The sequence below is a fragment of the Mus musculus genome, chromosome X (assembly GCF_000001635.26).
Source record: "Mus musculus strain C57BL/6J chromosome X, GRCm38.p6 C57BL/6J".
Lineage (NCBI taxonomy): Eukaryota > Metazoa > Chordata > Mammalia > Rodentia > Muridae > Mus > Mus musculus.
In genome coordinates, this window is record NC_000086.7 from 87284774 (window position 1) to 87304219 (window position 19446).

At 33.3% G+C, this 19446-nt stretch overlaps 1 protein-coding gene across 1 annotated transcript in view; it reads right to left on the reverse strand.

Moving 5' to 3' along the window:
* Il1rapl1 (interleukin 1 receptor accessory protein-like 1) overlaps positions 1-19446 on the reverse strand; it is a 1375012-nt gene that overhangs the window by 543837 nt on the left and 811729 nt on the right. Inside the window, exon 5 of the mRNA NM_001160403.2 lies at positions 15812-15965. Coding sequence (NP_001153875.1) covers positions 15812-15965 — 154 coding nt within the window. The remainder of the gene's footprint in view (positions 1-15811; positions 15966-19446) is intronic.

Sequence of the window (19446 nt, forward strand, 5' to 3'; positions counted from 1 at the left end):
GCTTTTTTAGGTTCGCCAGATGGAACAACAGATGCTAATATAATGACTAAAAGCCTTGGTCAAGCATTTTGAGAAATGAAAATATGAAATACTCTTATGATGCAAAAGTCATATATTTTTACATGAAGAGCAAAATGTCTATTTTCAGGCAACTTAACAAATTCATCTAAAATATATTATAAAATATTCATATTAGTTGAAAATTAAGCATGAACACTTGTTTGTTCCTTTTTTTTTTTCAACAACAGCACATTTGATACCATGGAAGAGACAGGTGAAATCTTGGAATATATTTTCTGTCTTTCCCATAGAACACAAAATTATAAAGCTTTTAAACTCTTAAAATTTTAGAACAAACATTATTATTTAAACACTTTGTTATGAACTTCTCACAACAAAAATCAATATCTATATGTTCATAGTCATTTAGAGCTTCTTAAATTATACAAGATGTAAGAGCTTAGCAATTTTTTTTATATAACTGAAAAAAATCACTGGATCCCTAAATTGTCTCACATAGGATTATTTCCTATGTTTAAAACTTCTAAAGAAGACAGCATTAGAAATCTGTTCCCAAACTGAGTCCTGTTTATTGTTATCCACAAATGATTATTAAATGAAGATGTGAGAGATCTGTTTGTTACTAACTCCATAATACAGGAATATAATTATCAGAATGATTGGGCAACAATTCAGTTGCTGATTTTGTGAATTGTTGCTCATTTTGAAACACAATAAGAATTTACTCAAACTAAATTTGAGATGCTATAATGTCATCAGTTTCAAGACAGTATGCCTGCACACACAAATTATCTTAGTCTTATTTATTCCAAGACACAAATATCTGGAAGTTTTTGTATTATTTTTATTATACTTATATAAGTTTTGGTTTAATATGGTGGCAGCCATAGGTTTTCTTTCCAGATCCACTATCCCTGGAGTATTGGCTATGTTTCTAGTAGTAGAAATAATTTCTTTCTTGTTGAAAGAAATTAACTCCAATCATAGAGCTGTTTTTTGTTCGTTTGTTTGTCTTTGTTTTGTCACCAGAGCATGCATACCACTACTACAACTTAGGATTATTACCCATGTTGATTCGTGTTATTATAGTTCACAGGCATATTTGCTAAACAGGACTATTATTTGCTTCTCTCCTTGGGAAACTTGCATGGTACCTTATTATATCATGAAAACTAGTTCTCAGACTTTCAGATTATGGCCAAATTAGGTCCTCTCCACCCTATTTCTGAAGTGCATAATATTCTAAGCAATAGAGACTTACTTCTACCTGTGGGATGCAACAAGGGTAACAGTAAAAGCATATAATATTTTGAAAATATCCATCATAATCCTTAACTACTTTCTAAATAGTTATCTTTATAGGCACAGATAAATGTAGCTCTTATGCCTCATCAAGAAAAGTGTTTTTTTCCACTAGAAGGAGAATATTACAGAAAACCACAACTATTTAAAATACATATTTGTGTAGCTTACTCTCAACTGATACATCTTCAACCTGACTCCAGAACCTAAGACCCAGTGATATTGCTGAAGACACAGAAAGTTTGTTGTGAGATTGTGTCTCCTAGAATTTGTAGAAAAGGTACACTCATCTATATGGTTACCTAAAGAAGACAGAAAAAAGGAAGACACAAATAGACATTGCTAGTGCAGAAGGGATAAAGCTTAGAAGGACTCAATCCTAGACAAAGATCTACAGGTAACTAAGCAATGATAGTGGATGGGAGAAATAGTCTTCTCTACCACAGTGTGTGTGTGTGTGTGTGTGTGTGTGTGTGTGTGTGTGCTGAAAAGCACAATTGGTTATATAATATCAACTAGTCATTTCTAAAATCATCCATACAAATAACATTATATGGACTGAACAAGTTGAATTTATATATTTATGCAACAATAATTAAAAAATAAGAGAAAATGAACTTGAGAGAGAGAGTGTGTGTGAGAGAGAGAGGAGAGAGAGAGGTGGAGGGAGGGGTTGGAGGGAAGAAAAAAGAGGAGGAAAATGAAGTAATTATAATTTCAAAAAAGCTATTTTAAGAAATAATGAGACAAATGTATAGGGCATATGAGAGAGTGGGTCTCAGGGATTTAACTCTGATTGTCAGTCAGGAAGGCAAGCACTTACATCTGCTTAGCCTACTCAGTGGTAATAATAAAATTAGTAATAGGTTTGAATTGAATTGGATTTATAATTCTCTAAGAAAATAAATTGTGGTATGTATGTATATGTATCATTACATTAAAATTAATTTAGCAAATTATTATGAAATGTATTTGACTCATTAACACATATTGACATTTTATACTGTTAAGTTTTATAGGGTCAGCACAGAATAAATTACTAACTATGTTGGAGCCTTGAAGTTACCACTTTTATTGACAATATTCAGATTTAAGTGTCATAAATATGTTGCAGTCTTTTAATCTTTTGAGATTTGGAATTCTATTATGTTGCTTTTTCATCTTTAAAGCTTTAATTTTAGATGCATAATCACCTATTCCTCACCAGAAATGAATTGTCCCAGAGTGTATTTTCAATTTCTGATTTAATGAGACTGAGAAAATTCAACATATTGGTTGGAGGTTTCCTTTAACTTGTCCTGTGAAACCTTCCACACCAGTTTCTGAATTGAAATAGGAGCAATGTTGCGCTCAAAGCTAGTTTTGCTGATGTGAAAACTAAAAGCACTTAATAGAAAGTGCTGACATAAAAGCGGGAGCTTCAAAGTGTTCTAGAAAAATCATTACATGTCAAATTGCAGAGACAACATGAAGTGGTGGAAAAGAGAGTCATATAAAACATCTTTGAAATGAAAATTACATTGTGAAGAATACACATTTTCAAATTGTTTTTATAGTGAAAAGTATGAGACCTAACACTCATAATTTCTACCCATCTTAAGCATAAAATTTATTGTTATGAAGTATATTTACAATAACTATCAGTACATCCATTTCTAGATTTTTTTTAAAATTATTCATCCTAAATTGAGACGCTTGTGCCCATTAAACAATAACTCCCCATTACTGTACCTCACAAGCACTGTAACCTCTATTCTATTTCTTGTCTCTGATTTGGCTTAAATATAAACACATGTAAATAGATCATTGATTTATAGGGTAAAGAATAGAATCATAGCATATTGAATTTTACAGTGCATTACTGGAAGTAAGGAAGTGATGTTGACAAACTAGCTTCCCCTAGCCTGAAGTGGGCTGGTGCAGACCTTGTGGCCACTGAGGTGGGGCCACCTGCGGTGCAGCTTTCTGACTTGGCTGGCTTCTTTTGATGTGTCAACTGCCCTGCTCTTCTCCAAGATCCTGCTGCCTGCTGAGACACCTTTGAGACAATCCATGTTGCGCACTTCAGGCTGCAACAGGCACCAAGAATGGATTGGTGGGGGATGGGCCTTCCCCCTTTATAAGCACAGTCTCTTAGTAAACTTGCAGGCCTTGATCAGAGAAAATTTGTCTTGGCTTCATTCTTTCACAGTCTAAGTATCTTTTTCAGCCCCAGCCTGCTTTACAGGAGTACCCGATTCTTGTAGGCCGCGAGCAGCTTACAACTATAACAAACCAATAAAATATAGATTCCCACTGAGAGATGAAGAGCTATAGGTAATTGATGGTTTTGAGGAACAGAGATGTAGTCTTCTCCAAACCCAAGTGGTCATCCTTAAACACATATACAAGCGAGAAACATTAAATGGACTCAGAAGGTGTCAGAGTAAAAGTTCATGAGATTGAGAGGGAATGGGGTCATAAAAAAGGAGAGTCTAAATGAAATAAACACAGTACTTATATATTCCTTACTCAAAAAGACAAAAATTACTTAAATAAAAATATAAAAATTAAATCTTAAAAATAAAAACAATATAAGTTCAGTTATATAGTGATATATATGCATATTTGTAGATAAACATGCATAGGTATACATATTTATAATCACATGAAATGTAGAAATGCATACATTCACCATTTATCCTGTTTATACACACTGTACTTCACTTTTTACTTAGCTACATAAAATAAAGATATATGGAAAATACTTCACACACATACACTTGTGTGCATTAAACAATGATACATAAAAGGCTTTATTCATAGATTTGTACTATTTGTGCATTAGTTATTCCCAACTTGGACACAGGACACCAGGAGAGCAAGGCACATATGAGATCACAGAGACTGAAGCATCAAGCACAGGGTTTGTGTGGGTCATTCCCAGGACAACCCCATATGTATGATAGTTATTAGCTTAGTATTTTTGTGGAACTCCCGACTGTGGAAACATGTAGGTTTCTGACTCTTCTTTTAAAATATTTATTTACTTATTATTTGTAAGTACACTGTAGCTGTCTTCAGACATCCCAGAGGATGGCATCAGATCTCATTACAGATGGTTGTGAGCCACCATGTAGTTGTTGGGATTTGAACTCAGGACATTCAAGGGAGCTGTTAATGCTTTTAAATGCTGAGCCATCTCTTTGGTCCATAAATATCGATTTTATTGTCTTGTGTGTGTGTGTGTGTGTGTGTGTGTGTTTTCAAAACAGTTTTTTTTTTTTCTGTTATAGCCTTTGCTGTCCTGGAAGTCACTTTGTAGACCAGGCTGGCCTCGACTCAAAAATCCACCTGCCTCTGCCTCCAAAGTTGCTTAGTCTTTGACTCTTGTACCTGCTCTTAGGACTCTTTCTCCTGCTGTGTTATAGTGTCCAACTTTGATATGATGGTTTTGTTTTATCTTATCTTTTGTTTTATTTTGTTGTGTTTTGCTGTTATCTCTTATAAGCCTGTTCTGTTCTAATAAGAGGCAGAAAGTAAGTGGATCTGGATGGCAGACTAGGTAATGAGGACCTGGGAGATGTAGAGGGAGGAGAAAATGTATTCAGATTATGTTGTATGGGAAAAGTTTATTATCCATGGATAATTAAAGGAAACAAAACAAAACAAAAATAAATGAAAAAAACAAAGTCAAGAAAAAATACTAGAAAAATTGAAATTTGCTTTAGATCATGTACATAAGATATGTATTCAAGGTCATAAACTAATTTTGTGATTAAACTTGGGGCACATCCCATAGTTCACTATATTCAAACAGATATTCCAAATTAAAAAGAAAATTTGAAATTTTAGACACTTTTGATCTCTCTTATTTCTTTGGGTCACTTTGTAATATACTGTACTTAACAAACATAACAAACATGATTTGAACATTTACTTAAAAATTCAAAATCCTAAAGAGATACACCTTGCATCTCAGTATCTGTGTTACACTATGTAACACATCACAATTCAATCTAGCCACATTTCATAACACAATTTAAAGTAGAAGTTTTGAGCAGATTTAAATCTTATATGTGTTTCTCTCAGTGAATATTTATTGGATAGCTCTTCTACTCTTATACCTAAGTTTGTTGCCATAAGCATAGGAGCATCAGAAATTATAGCAAGTAAGTAACATAACAGAATTCACTTACCAGGAATAATGACAATTTATTTATTTAAATGATAAATACATGTCCAAAATAGACTAACAGTTTTCCTTGCTGAAGAATATGGATGATAGTGCCTGTAAATCACTTTATATGGTGATCATTATATACTTAAAAAAAAAAGAAGTAGGTTCATTTATTTATTTTTTGCCTTTTGTTTTATTGTTCTTGTTTTGCTGTTGTTTTTGCTTTAGGAATTAAACTTCAAATCAAGATTAGTCAATTTGTTTAAACTCATAGTGTATTTCAAAAAGTTTATGTACCTTTTAAATACAAAGTTTAAATGTATCTTGAAGAAATTTAAACTTGGTTCTTCTAACTAACATAGGCTGGCATTGAATTTGAGATGCTCCTGTCTTGGGCCCTTGAATGTTGGCACTACAAGCATATGCTATGATACATGCAATAAATGATACATGAACAACCAAATATGATATATTTTTATATAAAAATAATGACAGCTATCAATATGCTTTTCTTTACCAAAACAACCTGCATGTTTGTTTTCAAAATTGATTCTGACATGTTAGCAAACATGGTAAGGAATGTTTTAAAGAATATCCCTTACTATAATTTTCATCAATTCATGCGAGATTACAAGTCAATAAAACATGGTTGATTTATTGAAGTATTCAACAAAAACAATTTTCCTTTCAGGAAGATAAAAATATACTACTTTGAGAAAAAGAGACAGAGAAAGGGAAAAAAAATCCTTTAACCTCGAGCTAGACCCAGAAATATACCATTTAATTACATCAGTGGCAGAAGAATTAAAGGTCTCAGTACAATGTGTTTCAGTTGAACCTAAATTATAAATCTTTCATTGTGATCAGCAGAGCTAATATGAAAACTACAATGTCTTACTATTAATTATCTAGAAGAGTAAATCATAGATTGAAGTTCATGGAATTAAATTTTATTCCTACATTTGTCACTGTGATGCTTTGTGACCTTGATAAAGCCACTTAACCTTTTTTTGCCTCAGCTTTCTCATCCATAAAAAGAGGAGGAAGATGTACCTTTTGAAAGCACAAATTTAGCTCATGGTTGATTGGAAAGTCGTTTAAATATATTGCTACATTAACTCTGTTAAAATGTTGTATCAAGTATAAAAATGTTACTGAAACGATAATTCTTTTACCACTTTCCTCCTTTTTGTTTTTTTTTTTCCAGTAAGTTTTTCCTTACTTAGTTTCTGACTAATCTGCTTAAGTCTCATAGTTAGTTAAGAATTTGTTTTCAAGATAGAACATTTTCATAAACAGCCACCAAACCCAGACACTATTGCATATGCCAGCAAGATTTTGGTGACAGATCTTGATATAGCTGTCTCATGTGAGGCTATGCCAGTGCCTGGCAAATACAGAAGTGGATACTCACAGTCATCTATTGGATGGAACACAGGGCCCCTAATGAAGGAGGTAGAGAAAGTACCCAAGGAGCTGAAGGGGTCTACAACCCTATAGGAGGAACAACAATATGAACTAACCAGTACGCCCTGAGCTTGTGACTCTAGTTGCATATGTAGCAGAGGATGACCTAGTCGGCCATCATTGGGAGGAGAGGCCCTTGGTCTTGTGAAGATTATATGCCCCAGTACAGGGGAATGCCAGGGCCATGAAGCAGGAGTTGGTGGGTTGGAGAGCAGGTTGGGGAAGGGTATAGGAGACTTTCGGGATAGCATTTGAAATGTAAATGAATAAAATATCTAATAAAAATTGTTTTTGAAAAAAAATTCCTAATCCATTCTCTTATTGTTTTTTTGAGACCTAGAAATTACTTGTTTTCAAGTGGTTGGAAGGTTTATAATACATAGATGTTACTCATTTTGTTTAACATCTTCCAGTACAAAATCATTAAAAATGGTTTTTTGCCAGAAATATGAATAAAAAATGAAGTTATGTGATACTAGAGAGATGGCTGAATAGCCAAGAGAAAAGACTCAATTAAGGTTCCCAGTGCTGACTCAATGACTCACAACCATCTGTAACTACTGTGGTTCCAGGACATTCAATGCCCTTTGCTGTCCTGATTGGGCACCAGGATCCCACAGACACACATGCAGGTAAAATATAAAACAAATACAAATAATTAATTTGAAATAATGAAGTCTTGCCACATCAACAATTCTGAAAGAACTTCATATGGCCCTTTCTTATTTTTATTTAGACCAAACAAATAAAACAAATATCCTGTCCATGCTCTGAACAAGTAAATATTTTCCCAAAAAAAAATTCCACAACAGAGAGCAGAGACCAAGAAAGACAGAGACAGAAACACAGAGAGTGACATACACAGATTTGTGGGCCAACTCTGGAGCTGCACTTTGCTAAATCAGTTAGCAATGCTAGCCACCCCTAATGTTGCTTTTGTCACTCTGTACAACTTTTGCCCTGCCACCTTCCAACACCAACACTTCCCAGTTCCTCAAGAACTTGGCAGACAATAACAGGTCTGACAATTTAGTGACCTTTTAAATTATCGTCCTATATTTGATGTATATTTTCCACGTGATGTGTATTCCTGTTGTCCAAGTAGATTTGATTACATTAAATTTGAGGATACTTGTGATACCAAAAATGTTTTACAGAATTTGGATGGAAAATGGATTTTTATCATTGAATCAAAACACCATTCACACTCCAAACTTGGAAGACACCAAAACAAATGAAAGTAAGGAAGGGTGGTGTGTGCTCAGTTCTTCAAGATTTGAGGCAGTTATAAAAAACAAAGTTACAGAAGGAGATCTGGAAATGGCTTCTTATCAAACATATAAAACTTACAATCTGAGAAACAATAGACTAACCGGAAGATCATGGTGAAGCAGAAGACAATGAGAGGCCAAACTGCAGCTAGAAACCCAGTACAGCACTATTCATTGTGCTTCAAAAAACGATCTGAACATGGAATAAGAACTAAAGAAAGCACAGTGACTGAAAGATGTGTGGATGTGCTGTTGAGGGTTTTGATTTTGTTTGGAAATAATAGAATTATGAGAAACTGCATGGAATAATTGAGGTCCCTTTCAAATTTGAGAGTAAGTATTTTAGTACAAATAAAAGGAAATTCAACTTGGTATTCGTAGAAACTAGTCTCCAAATAGGAATAGGTTTGTATTGAGTAGTGGGTAACAGATCCATTATGAGTTACTGGAAACTAGGATGTCTGAATGTCAATGAAGAAAGCCAGACCTGTGCCTCTTGGTCTGTAGTAAACTGACTATACGGGAAAAAAAATGTGGTCCAATATTAAGCTTTTCTGTCTTGTCTATTGTTGGCAGGTCTTCTCTTTGTTTATTCTGATATGGTTTGCATCTTTAACTACTCTTTCCTAGAAAATCCCAGTTATACTTGACATTTAACTTAGAGGACCCATCTCTTCTCACCCTTTCCCTGGTTGGTATGCTCAAAAGTTATTTATTGAATACTTAACACTGGGGGGGGGGTGGGGTGCATTATATTGGATAATTGGAGAGAATAATAGTTACTTTTATCAGTAAATATCTACTGAATCTTTACAACATGGCCTCATTCTCTTGATTCATACTCTGACCATTTTTCATAATTATAAAAACCAACATAGTATCAAAGGTAAATAAAAGTATCAAGTTTTTGTTCTTCCATTTCAGTAAATAGAGGAAACATCTGTAATTTGTTCTAAGTGAACTGCATAGTATACTACAGTAATTTTAAACTGTTAACTCTGCCTAAGTCAAATACAACTAGGAGAGAATCTCCAAAATATTAAGTATTTAACACTTTAAAGCAGACAATCAGTGCTATAATTAGAATATTTGAGGGGAGACAACAAACTTCTCAATGATCTTAGTATGCTCTTTGTATTCAAAAATATTTACTAACTACCAAAGTGGTCTATATGTATATTTTATAGGCAACATATTCTGTGTATAGGGAATGAATAATTTTACCATATCATAAAATTTTTGGAATTCTTAGTGTCTTAATAGAATATAAAACTTGTTTTCTTCTTGATTCTATAACATTTGAATTTTCCCATTTTTAAAAAAAAATAAAACTATATTAAAATCTGCAATATGGAAAAACACATAAAGCTTTTATAACATTTTGAAAAAATATAGTAGAATACCAAGAAAAAATGAAGAGAAGGAACATGAAGGTAATTATATTTGTGTTAAAATTTGAGCCTCTCCCAAATTGTACAGAAAGCAAGTACATGGTTTGAACACATAAATTTTGACTTCATTTTTGTTCCTGCTTTCATTTTTCATCAGGTTTGAAGCTTTTATAGATTTATTTTTAAGGACTCATTAAGAATTGATAATCTCCCTTGTAAATTCAGGAAGGTGTGTGTGTGTGTGTGTGTGCGCGTGCGCGTGCATATGTGCACACACATATACATGTTCATGCATGCATGGATGTGCATACACCAGCAAGATTAAAAAGTATTCCGCCTATAAAAAGCTTAAGAAAAGTCAAAGAAGAGTCATTTATTTCAGGATTATCAGGTTTAATGCGGATCATTTTCCACATATAGCATTTTTTCCATATCCACACTTTTGGAAATAATTTGAAAAGGGCCTAGTGCTAAATTTGTATTTTAAATATAAAAATAGTTTAGTGTAAGGAATTTAAATATAGGTATTTGTCTAGTTATATCAATATAAATTTGACTATTTTCACATTTTTCCTTGCCATTACAGTTCAGAAAAATTATTATCCAATATAACATGGAAGTCTATAAATAAAAATATAGTTAAATCTTATCATCACTAAGGAGTCATCAAATGCATGTATTTTAGACATCTACTTGTATTCTTCCTAAAAAGAGTGCTCACTTTTTTTGGTATCTCTAATTTTATTGGATATCCATCCCGAGTCACCATCAATTTGGTGTGCTTCTTCTTATCCCATAGGCCTGCTCACCTGCACCAAGACAATCCTTTCTCATTTGACTAAGTAAGGTACTTACTTACACTGCTGTCTATTCCTGGCAGTCCATCTCTGCTGATTCTCTGACTAGTATGTAAACATCATTGTGCCTCACTTATCCTGGCTGCAACTTCCAGATCAAGCCTCCAAGTGTTTGCAGATGCTATAGTTTCTCTGTGATCTCTCACTACCATGCCTCAGACTAGGCCCACTGCTTCCTGCTCTTCAGGGATTTCCCTTACCAGGATTCCCAGGTAGGTGGTTCTCCTTCTGAGTTCATAGGACTCTTAGTTACATAACTAGCTCTTGAGATCTCTAATCTTCCTGCTAACAGTTGACCAGAGCTTCTTCAACACTAGACAACTAGACTTGGAATGCTATACCAAAAGGTAGCAGAGAGGATCAACAGAGGGTGTGGTAACTCTTAGTGTTTCTTTGTATAGAAAAGAATAAACCCTCAAAAGACTAGGGACAGAAAATTCTGCCCTCAATACCAGTTACATAAGTACACACACACACACACAGTATTTTAACCTCCTTAGAACTTAATTCTCTTCTGTAGGGTATAAACATACATTGAAGGAGATGTTTGGAATAAAAATGAAGACATACCTGACAAACTCCTTCAGAAGAACAAGACTCAATGGAGAAATGAATCTAACATTAAAACAAAAACAAAACAAGACAGCATGCTCCACAAATTAGTAGCCCAACAGTAATGAAGCACAACGTGAAACACCTAGAATATCTTCTAGAAAAAAGAATTCAAAGAATAATAGCATAAACAACTCAAAGAGGATATAAATGTACTGCAAGAGAACAAGAGCAAAGAACTTAAAGAAATGTGTAAATCTATCCATAACAGTTTAATAAAAATGGAGAATTGTCAAAGAAAAGCTGAACTAAAATGATAGTGAAGATGAAAAATTAAATAAAACAAATAAAAATTTCAGTGATCACTCCATCAATAGCTTGATCATGTTTGGAAAAAAAGCAGAAATGAATGATAAAATAGAGAAATATTATTACTCAGTGAAAGTTGATGAGAATTTTAAAAATATGGAATAAAATGAAGGGTTTTGAACATTTTAAAGAGATTTAACTTTCAAATTATGGGGATAGAGGAGAAAGAAGACCAAATAGCAAAGGTGCATAGAACCTTTTTAGGTATATAGAAAAACATTACCAAAGTTGCCTATATAAGTCTGACATCTATAGAATACCAAAAAGACAGGGGAACAAAACAAACTCCCCATGACTTATTGTAGCTAAAATATTAAAAGAGATGAAATAAAAAGAAAAGAGAAAAGAAAAAAAAGTCATTAACTTATAAAACAGGCCTATTAGAAAAACAAATGATAATTTGACAAAAAAAAAAAAATACAGCTTAGAAAGAGGGACCAATTGTTTTGAAATACCACAGCTGCTAATCAAATTATTATACCCAGAAAAACTATTGGATTAAAAACTCTTTTGTTCCTGTGACTAAATACTATGAACAAAAAACAACTTAAGGAATCAGAATTTATATTGGATTATGGTTCAAGAGGAACAGGGTCATGGGGAATGAATAGGAATTTCAGAAACTATACCCACAAGGTTTTATGAACATGATTGTCAAAATGTGACCTTAAAAGGGGGCAATAAAAGTAGACATGTTAATGAGAATGGGGAAAGCACAGTGGGCCATAACCCTACACAAAAAAGCTACAGACAGCTAAGGAAGTCTGAGAGTAAGAAATGGTTTTTCCCAAGGAAGATCACTAAAGTTAGTTATCAAGTACCAAATGATTAGCCCCAAAACATATATACAAATCATACTATATAGATTGAGGAGGTTGTATTTGTATAAGTATATTCATATACTTATGAATACATATAAATAAATATTATTTTTGTAAAAGGAATTTTAAGAAAGAGGCCTCAAATTTGAAAGAGAGAAAGGGAGAATATATAGATGTGCTTGGAGGGGGGAATAAAAGAGGGAGAAAGAGGGAGAGAGAGAGAGAGAGAGAGAGAGAGAGAGAGAGAGAGAGAGAGAGAGAGAGAGAGAGAGAGACTGGCTTGAATGTGAGGAAAGGGTGATATCTAAATAGCAATCAGTATGAAGATTGCTAAAACATCACAGAACAAAGCAAATACTATCGCAAAATTATAATTTTATCCAGATCTCCCACTCCTGAGTAAGTTACCAAAGGAAATAAAGCCATCTTATAGAAAGAAATGCCTGCATATATTCGAGTTTAACCTGGCATTTTAAAAATGTCTTCTCTCATACAATAATCTGAAAACAGTTTCTCCTCTCTCCACTCCTCCCTGCCCTGTACATCCTATCTCCTTCAGATTCATTGCTCCTCCATCTCACTTCAGAATGGAGAGGGCCTCCGAGAAATATCAACCAAACTTGGCACAACCAGTTGCAATAACACTGGGTACCTCCTCTTATATTTATGGCTAGAATATGTGACATATTAGGAGGAAAAGAGTCCCAAAAGCAGGCAAAAGAGTCAGACAGCCCCTGCTCCCACTGTTAGGGGTCGTAAAAGAACACCAAGCTACACAACCATAACATAGTCAATGGACCTAGCATAGTTCCACCCAGGCTCCATAAGCAGATACGTATCAAGAGGTAAGTATATAAGCATGTATGGGTGAGATAAACCCATAATGGAGTATTAATTAGCCACAAAGAAGAATGAAATCATGTCATTTGCAGGAAAATGAATGGAAATGAAAATCTCATTAAGAAAGGAGCTAAAGGGGTCTGCAATCCTATAGGAGGAACAACAATATGAACGAAGCATTACCCCAATGAGCTGTGACTCTAGTTGCATATGTAGCAGAGGATGGCCTAGTCGGCCATCAATGGGAGGAGAGGCCCTTGGTATTGCAAAGATCATATGCCCCAGTACAGGGGAATGCCAGGGCCAGGAAGCAGGAGTGGGTGGGTTGGGGAGCAGGGCAGAGGGAGGGTATAGTGGGCTTTGGGGATAGCATTTGAAATATAAATGAAGAAAATATCTAATAAAAATGCCTTTAAAAGGAAAAAAGAGAAAGATCAGAGAGAGTACTGCACACTTTCTTTCCCATGAAGAAACTATCTCAAAGTATGAAACAGACTATGGGAGGATGAGAAGGGATAACAGATAAAGATTTGCATAAAAGAAAGTTTGTTCATGATGAATGCATAATACAGGCATGCATAGAAATATCACAGTGAGACCTATTAATTTACATAATTAATTTGCGTTAATAATTGTAATAAACCACTAACTTCCTCTTGGATAACAAAACTTATTCTTTATTTATTCTATACGAAGAAAATGAGAAGTTTTATATAAATCAAGAAAGTATAGAAAATGACAAATCAATTTAACAGTAAAAAGTTCTACACTTAGTTTGCCAAATGTTTGTATGTAAGTTTCTTATCAGTCAACACAGTGTTTAGTTTCAAACTACCTCATACGGATAGTACTTATAAATCATAGTGCTTCAAGAGAAAGAAAAAATATTTTCCAAGTTAAGACAAGAAATGAATATGAATTTTATTCAGAATATATCACTTTCATTCATAGTCTTACTTTTTCTAAATATCTAATGTTTAGAAAAGCTACTTCAGTATACTTTGTAAGATAAAAATTGAACAGAAAAAAATCAGTGTTTACTGTGTATACTGGCATATTTTTCATTGGACTGCTGAGAAGAATGGAAATAAAAGTGATGAAGTGCCCCTCTGAATTTTTCTGAATACTGATCTATGACACACAGGCAAACTGCAAACCAAATTATTGCAAATCATCCACATATTTATGATAGGCATATAATACACACCAAAGACTCAATGGGTGTTTACTATTCAAGTCTATCATAATTTGCAAGTATCAGTTGTTTATTGTATCTAATACTTATCAAAGACTTTACTAGAGCATCTTAAGTAATGAATTTTTCCCTTGTCAGAATAATTGTTATTCAGCAAATAAGTCTTGTGAAACAATGTAGTTTTGAGTCAAATTGTATCATACTTCAAGATTTAAAAGAGATGGATTCCTATGTGACACATATACCTATCAAAGATATATTGGTTTCATATAGAAAGCTATTTTACAAGCATTAGTGAAGGTATGAAATAAAAGTAGTTAATGGTATGCTGTTCTGTAAAGGTTTGACAAATATGACCCCAAAATGTCATCAAAACCATTTTTCAATAAGAATGTGCAAATATCTGTAATTTCCTATTTTAATTTTGCTCTGGGTTTTCTTCTCCCTTCTAAGAGGAACTTTTTACAAAAGTGATCATTGTTGTAAATGAAAAAAATGATCATGAATACAATTCTTTGCATAACTAAATTGCTGTTCATTTAGATTTTCTCATTGCAAATTTATTGTATACATATTACCTTAATTTACATGATACTTGCAAATCCCTTGTAAGGCAAATTTCATCATTACCATTTTGCACATGAGTACTTTATCACATTCTAGAACTTACAATAATACAACTAGGGTTTTTAGATTGGTGAATTGTACACTGTTTTTAATCCGTAGTACTCTGATAGTATTTTGGCTTCTTTCTTTCTTTCTTTCTTTCTTTCTTTCTTTCTTTCTTTCTTTCTTTCTTTCTTTCTTTCTTTCTCTCTCTCTCTCTCTCTCTCTCTCTCTCTCTCTCTCTCTCTCTCTCTCTCTCTCTTCCTTCCTTTCTTTCTTTCTTTCTTTTTGGTTTTTTGAGACAGAGTTTCTCTGTATAGTCCTGGCTGTCCTGGAACTCACTTTGTAGACCAGGCTGGCCCCGAACTCAGAAATCCACCTGCCTCTGCCTCCCAAGTGCTGGGATTAAAGGCATGTGCCATCACACCTGGCTATTTTGGTTACTTTCTACAATATCAAAATATGAGAATTCTGTGATTTAAAAAAGAAAAACTCACATTTAAAAACAATTTCATCTGCAATTACATTATTTTAAACCTATGAGATCATATGTGTCATCTATATAATAACTCGGTAGAAAAATAATTTGTCTAGTGTATAGCATGACAGAAATACAGGGGTAGATTGCAAGTATTCTATTTCATGACTCTAGAAAATGTTTCTAAAAATGACTCCACTGCAAAGTACAATCTTCAAAAACTATAAACTCATTATTTCAATTACTTTCAAAAGCTAACATTTGTATAATTCCCTACATATATTCTATTTAACTTTCCAAATGTATTTCAGCACAACATAATTTTAAGACAAGGAGGAATAAACTTCACCTATAGGAATCCACTTAGCATTTAGTTGAGTGCTTCTTTCATTACTGAGGTTGAAAAACATCAATACAAAGCCCTGAGACCTTCTCAAAAGACAGTTTCTTTACTTACAAATGAAATACTGAAGACTGATTACCTGTAACAGTTAACTCAGTCGTTCTTCTCACAACAAAGCCTCCGTATTTTAATTCACAGGTATAGTTTCCAATGTCATCTTCTTTGACTTCTTTTATAAGCAAGGTATCTCTTTTGAAGACAATACTTGGTCTCCATGCTTTTGTTCTACATTCCTACACAGACAATATCAAATTGGGTAGTACACATGATAAGTAAATAGTAAAATTATTTTAAACCAATAAAGCAATAATGTTGGCTTCATTTCTAAAAACAAAACCAAACCACAAACAGCAAAACCAAACCAAACCAAAAATCAAAACAGCAACAACAAAAAGGTCTTCTGTAGCTCAAGCTCATCTTGAAATTGCTATGTAACCTAGATTAGAATTGAAGTCCTGATTGACCTGCCTCATTGTGAGATCATAGGCACACACAATAACACCTGAAGTACAACAATATTTTATACTTTATGTTTTACAGGAGCTAAAGATTTGGATTTCATACTAAATTATATTATTTTTCAAAATCTGCAACTGAGGAACATCCTCTTAAAATTATTTTTAGGGTCACATTCACTTGTAATGGTGCTACATCTGCAATAGACACATAGTGACTTGCTAGATTTAGTAACATCATATACCTGTTAATCACACTCAACATAAAACTTAAATGCTGTTGACCCCTGTAGTTGAACTAGGGCAAGTTGGAAGAAGCTGAGGAAGAGGACAACCCTGTAGGAGGACAAGCAGTCTCAATTAACCTGGACCCCTGAGATCTCTCAGATACTGGGCAACCAACCAGGCAGCATACACCAGCTGATATGAGGTCCCCAACAAATATACAGTAGAGAAGTGCTGGGTCTAGGTTTAGTCAGAGAAGATGAACCTAATCCTCAAGAAACTGGAGGCCCCAGAGAATGGGGAGGTCTGCTGCAGTGGGGAAATCCTAATATTGAAGGTGGGCAGGAAGAAGGTATGGGATATGGAACAGTCAGAGTGTGGACAGGGAGGGGAATAAAATCTGGAGTTTAAAATAGATAAATAAATAAATAAAGCAAGCAACCAAATAATAGATTATTGTAAAATTGTCTATATTGGTATCCACAGCAAAAATTTAAAATTCATTATTAAATAAACAGTGGGAAATAGTTTTCTAAGCTAAACATTTCTGCTCTAATATTCTACCAAAATATAATTGCACTTATACACACTAAACCTCTACATATTATGTGCACTATATAATCCATAATCCATTGAAGAAACAGGTAACATTTATGTACAAGGTCTTTTTTTATTTTCTTTGAGCACACAAAGAATTAGTCTTTATTATGGTGTTTGTCCAAACACGGTTTGCTTTTATTGTTTCTTTGTGTACTCTTTATCCCCTTCTCCTCTCTTCTCCCTGTGCCCTTGTGTGCCCAGTAGCCTCTTTTTTCATATCATCTGCATTCATTTACCTTGACTTACTTAGTTGGCTTAGCAGCAACTCTTCTTTATTATGTTCTTCTATTTACTTTGACAATCTATGGTAACTCTAGCAACCTCTTATTTACATGTACATAAACAGAATCTGCATATGTAAAAATGAGATTTCTTTTTTTCTTTTTGAAACTGCATAATTTCATTTAATATAATACTTTTCAGATCTATTTTCTTGAAGTTATGTTTTCTTTATGGTTGAACCAAAGTCTATTTTGTACATATAATACATTTTCTTTTCCCTTTATCTGTTGATGGTATCTATGCTTGCTACTCTTCCTTACTGTTGTAAAAATGCAGCAATCTGAATGGATACATATGTATCTCTGTGGTAGTATATAGGATTCTTTGAGTCTATCCCAAGAGTGGTGCAATTCTCTTATATGGAAGTTTTATTTTGAACATTTTAAAAAATATCTATAAAAATTTGGATAAGAGTTATACTTGATTATACTCTCATTAGTAGTGAATGAGGGATCTTCATTTCCCACATCCCATAAATATGAATTTTCATTATTAATAGACATACCAAATTATGATCTTTTTATTGTAATGTTATTGGCTCTAGAGATTTCTGTTTTTGCCAAATCAAAAATCCCTATTCTCAGACTAGTATTAAAAGTAATGCACAAAATTGCTTTAACATTTTTGAAACCATAGACAGGTAATTTTATTTATTGGCAAATCAACATTTTAAAACTCATAATCTATGTGGGTCAGTGTGTCTAGGTAATTATGTCTAGAGGATAATTTTCAGTTATTTCATACCAAAGTATAACTATTATTTGTTTATATTTGTTACAGAAATAGCCCTAGTTACACTAATTGTGCATTAAAGTATTATACTTTACAATTAGTTTTCTAATCTCCACTATTTATATGGCATAAAGTTAAGTCTTGACTAAAGACAGCAATTGAAAATGTTATACAACTGTACTTTCCACTTCTATTATGATTTTTTTTGCTTTTTTGCTTAAATGACTATCACAATGTGGAAACATCTCTGAATGAACAATGTGAAACTATCAAAATTTAATTGAGGTTGACTTAATTTTAATTAAAAGATAACTATGTATGTGCGTTTTATCCCATATTTCAGATAAACTTGAGAGGTTCACTGCAAATCATAAAAAGTTTATATATCTCTATCTCTCTCTATCTCTCTATCTCTCTATCTCTCTATCTCTCTATCTCTCTATCTCTCTATCTATCTATCTATCTATCTATCATCTATCTATCTATCTATCTATCTATCTATCTATCTATCTATCTATCTATCTACCAAGGTAACTTATTAGTAAAGCACAAAGCTTCAAGTCTAGAATGTTCACGCACAAATGCCAGAAACTCTGTGGCTTTAGAAAATGTGAGTCTCATAATACTCAAAAAACTTCACTGAGGATGACAGGTAAACTTCAGAATGCATCAAATGAGATGCACTTAAGTTATCAAAATTCAAACAACAATACTCATCCCTTCTAGAAGAGAAACCAGGGGAGCTAATATTGTCCTGATTTTTGACACTGTCTAGGACAGAAAACCAAGGGAAGAGTTGACAAATCTTTCAACACTTCTTTTGAGATTCTGAACTTCCACTGCTTATTATTCAGAGTCAAAGTAGTCTTTGGGAAGAATATTGTTAATTTCAAAGAAAACTTTTTGAACTTGTTCAGGTTTCTTGTTTCATTTTAATAGTATTTTAAAAAATTCAGTAACAATCAATTATAAGTGTTTGCATTGTGATTCTAACAGGCATACACTATGTAATATAAGTCCCATTTTCCAAAGTGTCCAACCCATCGGACAGAGAAAACATTAGCAGATAATTTTTAATCTGTGAACAAACTGCTCCATATAAACATTCATAGTTTCCATATTGACTTTTTGAGCATATCCAAGACCATAAATGCTCTTAGGTGACATAAAGGAGCTTAAAAACACAAGAATCTTTGGAAGGTCAATGAATATAAGTGCCATGACAGCAACAGGGGGACTGGCTTTTCCTCCTTTTGATGAAATTACTACTAAATAATTATTTGTTTCCTCAGGTGTTATTTATTAAGCCATTTATATTTGAAAATGATTAGAATATAGGCAATATTATGACTATTGAACATATAACATCCCATTAAAATTAGGACACAATTTTATCACAGAAGAAAATGAGTATTATTTC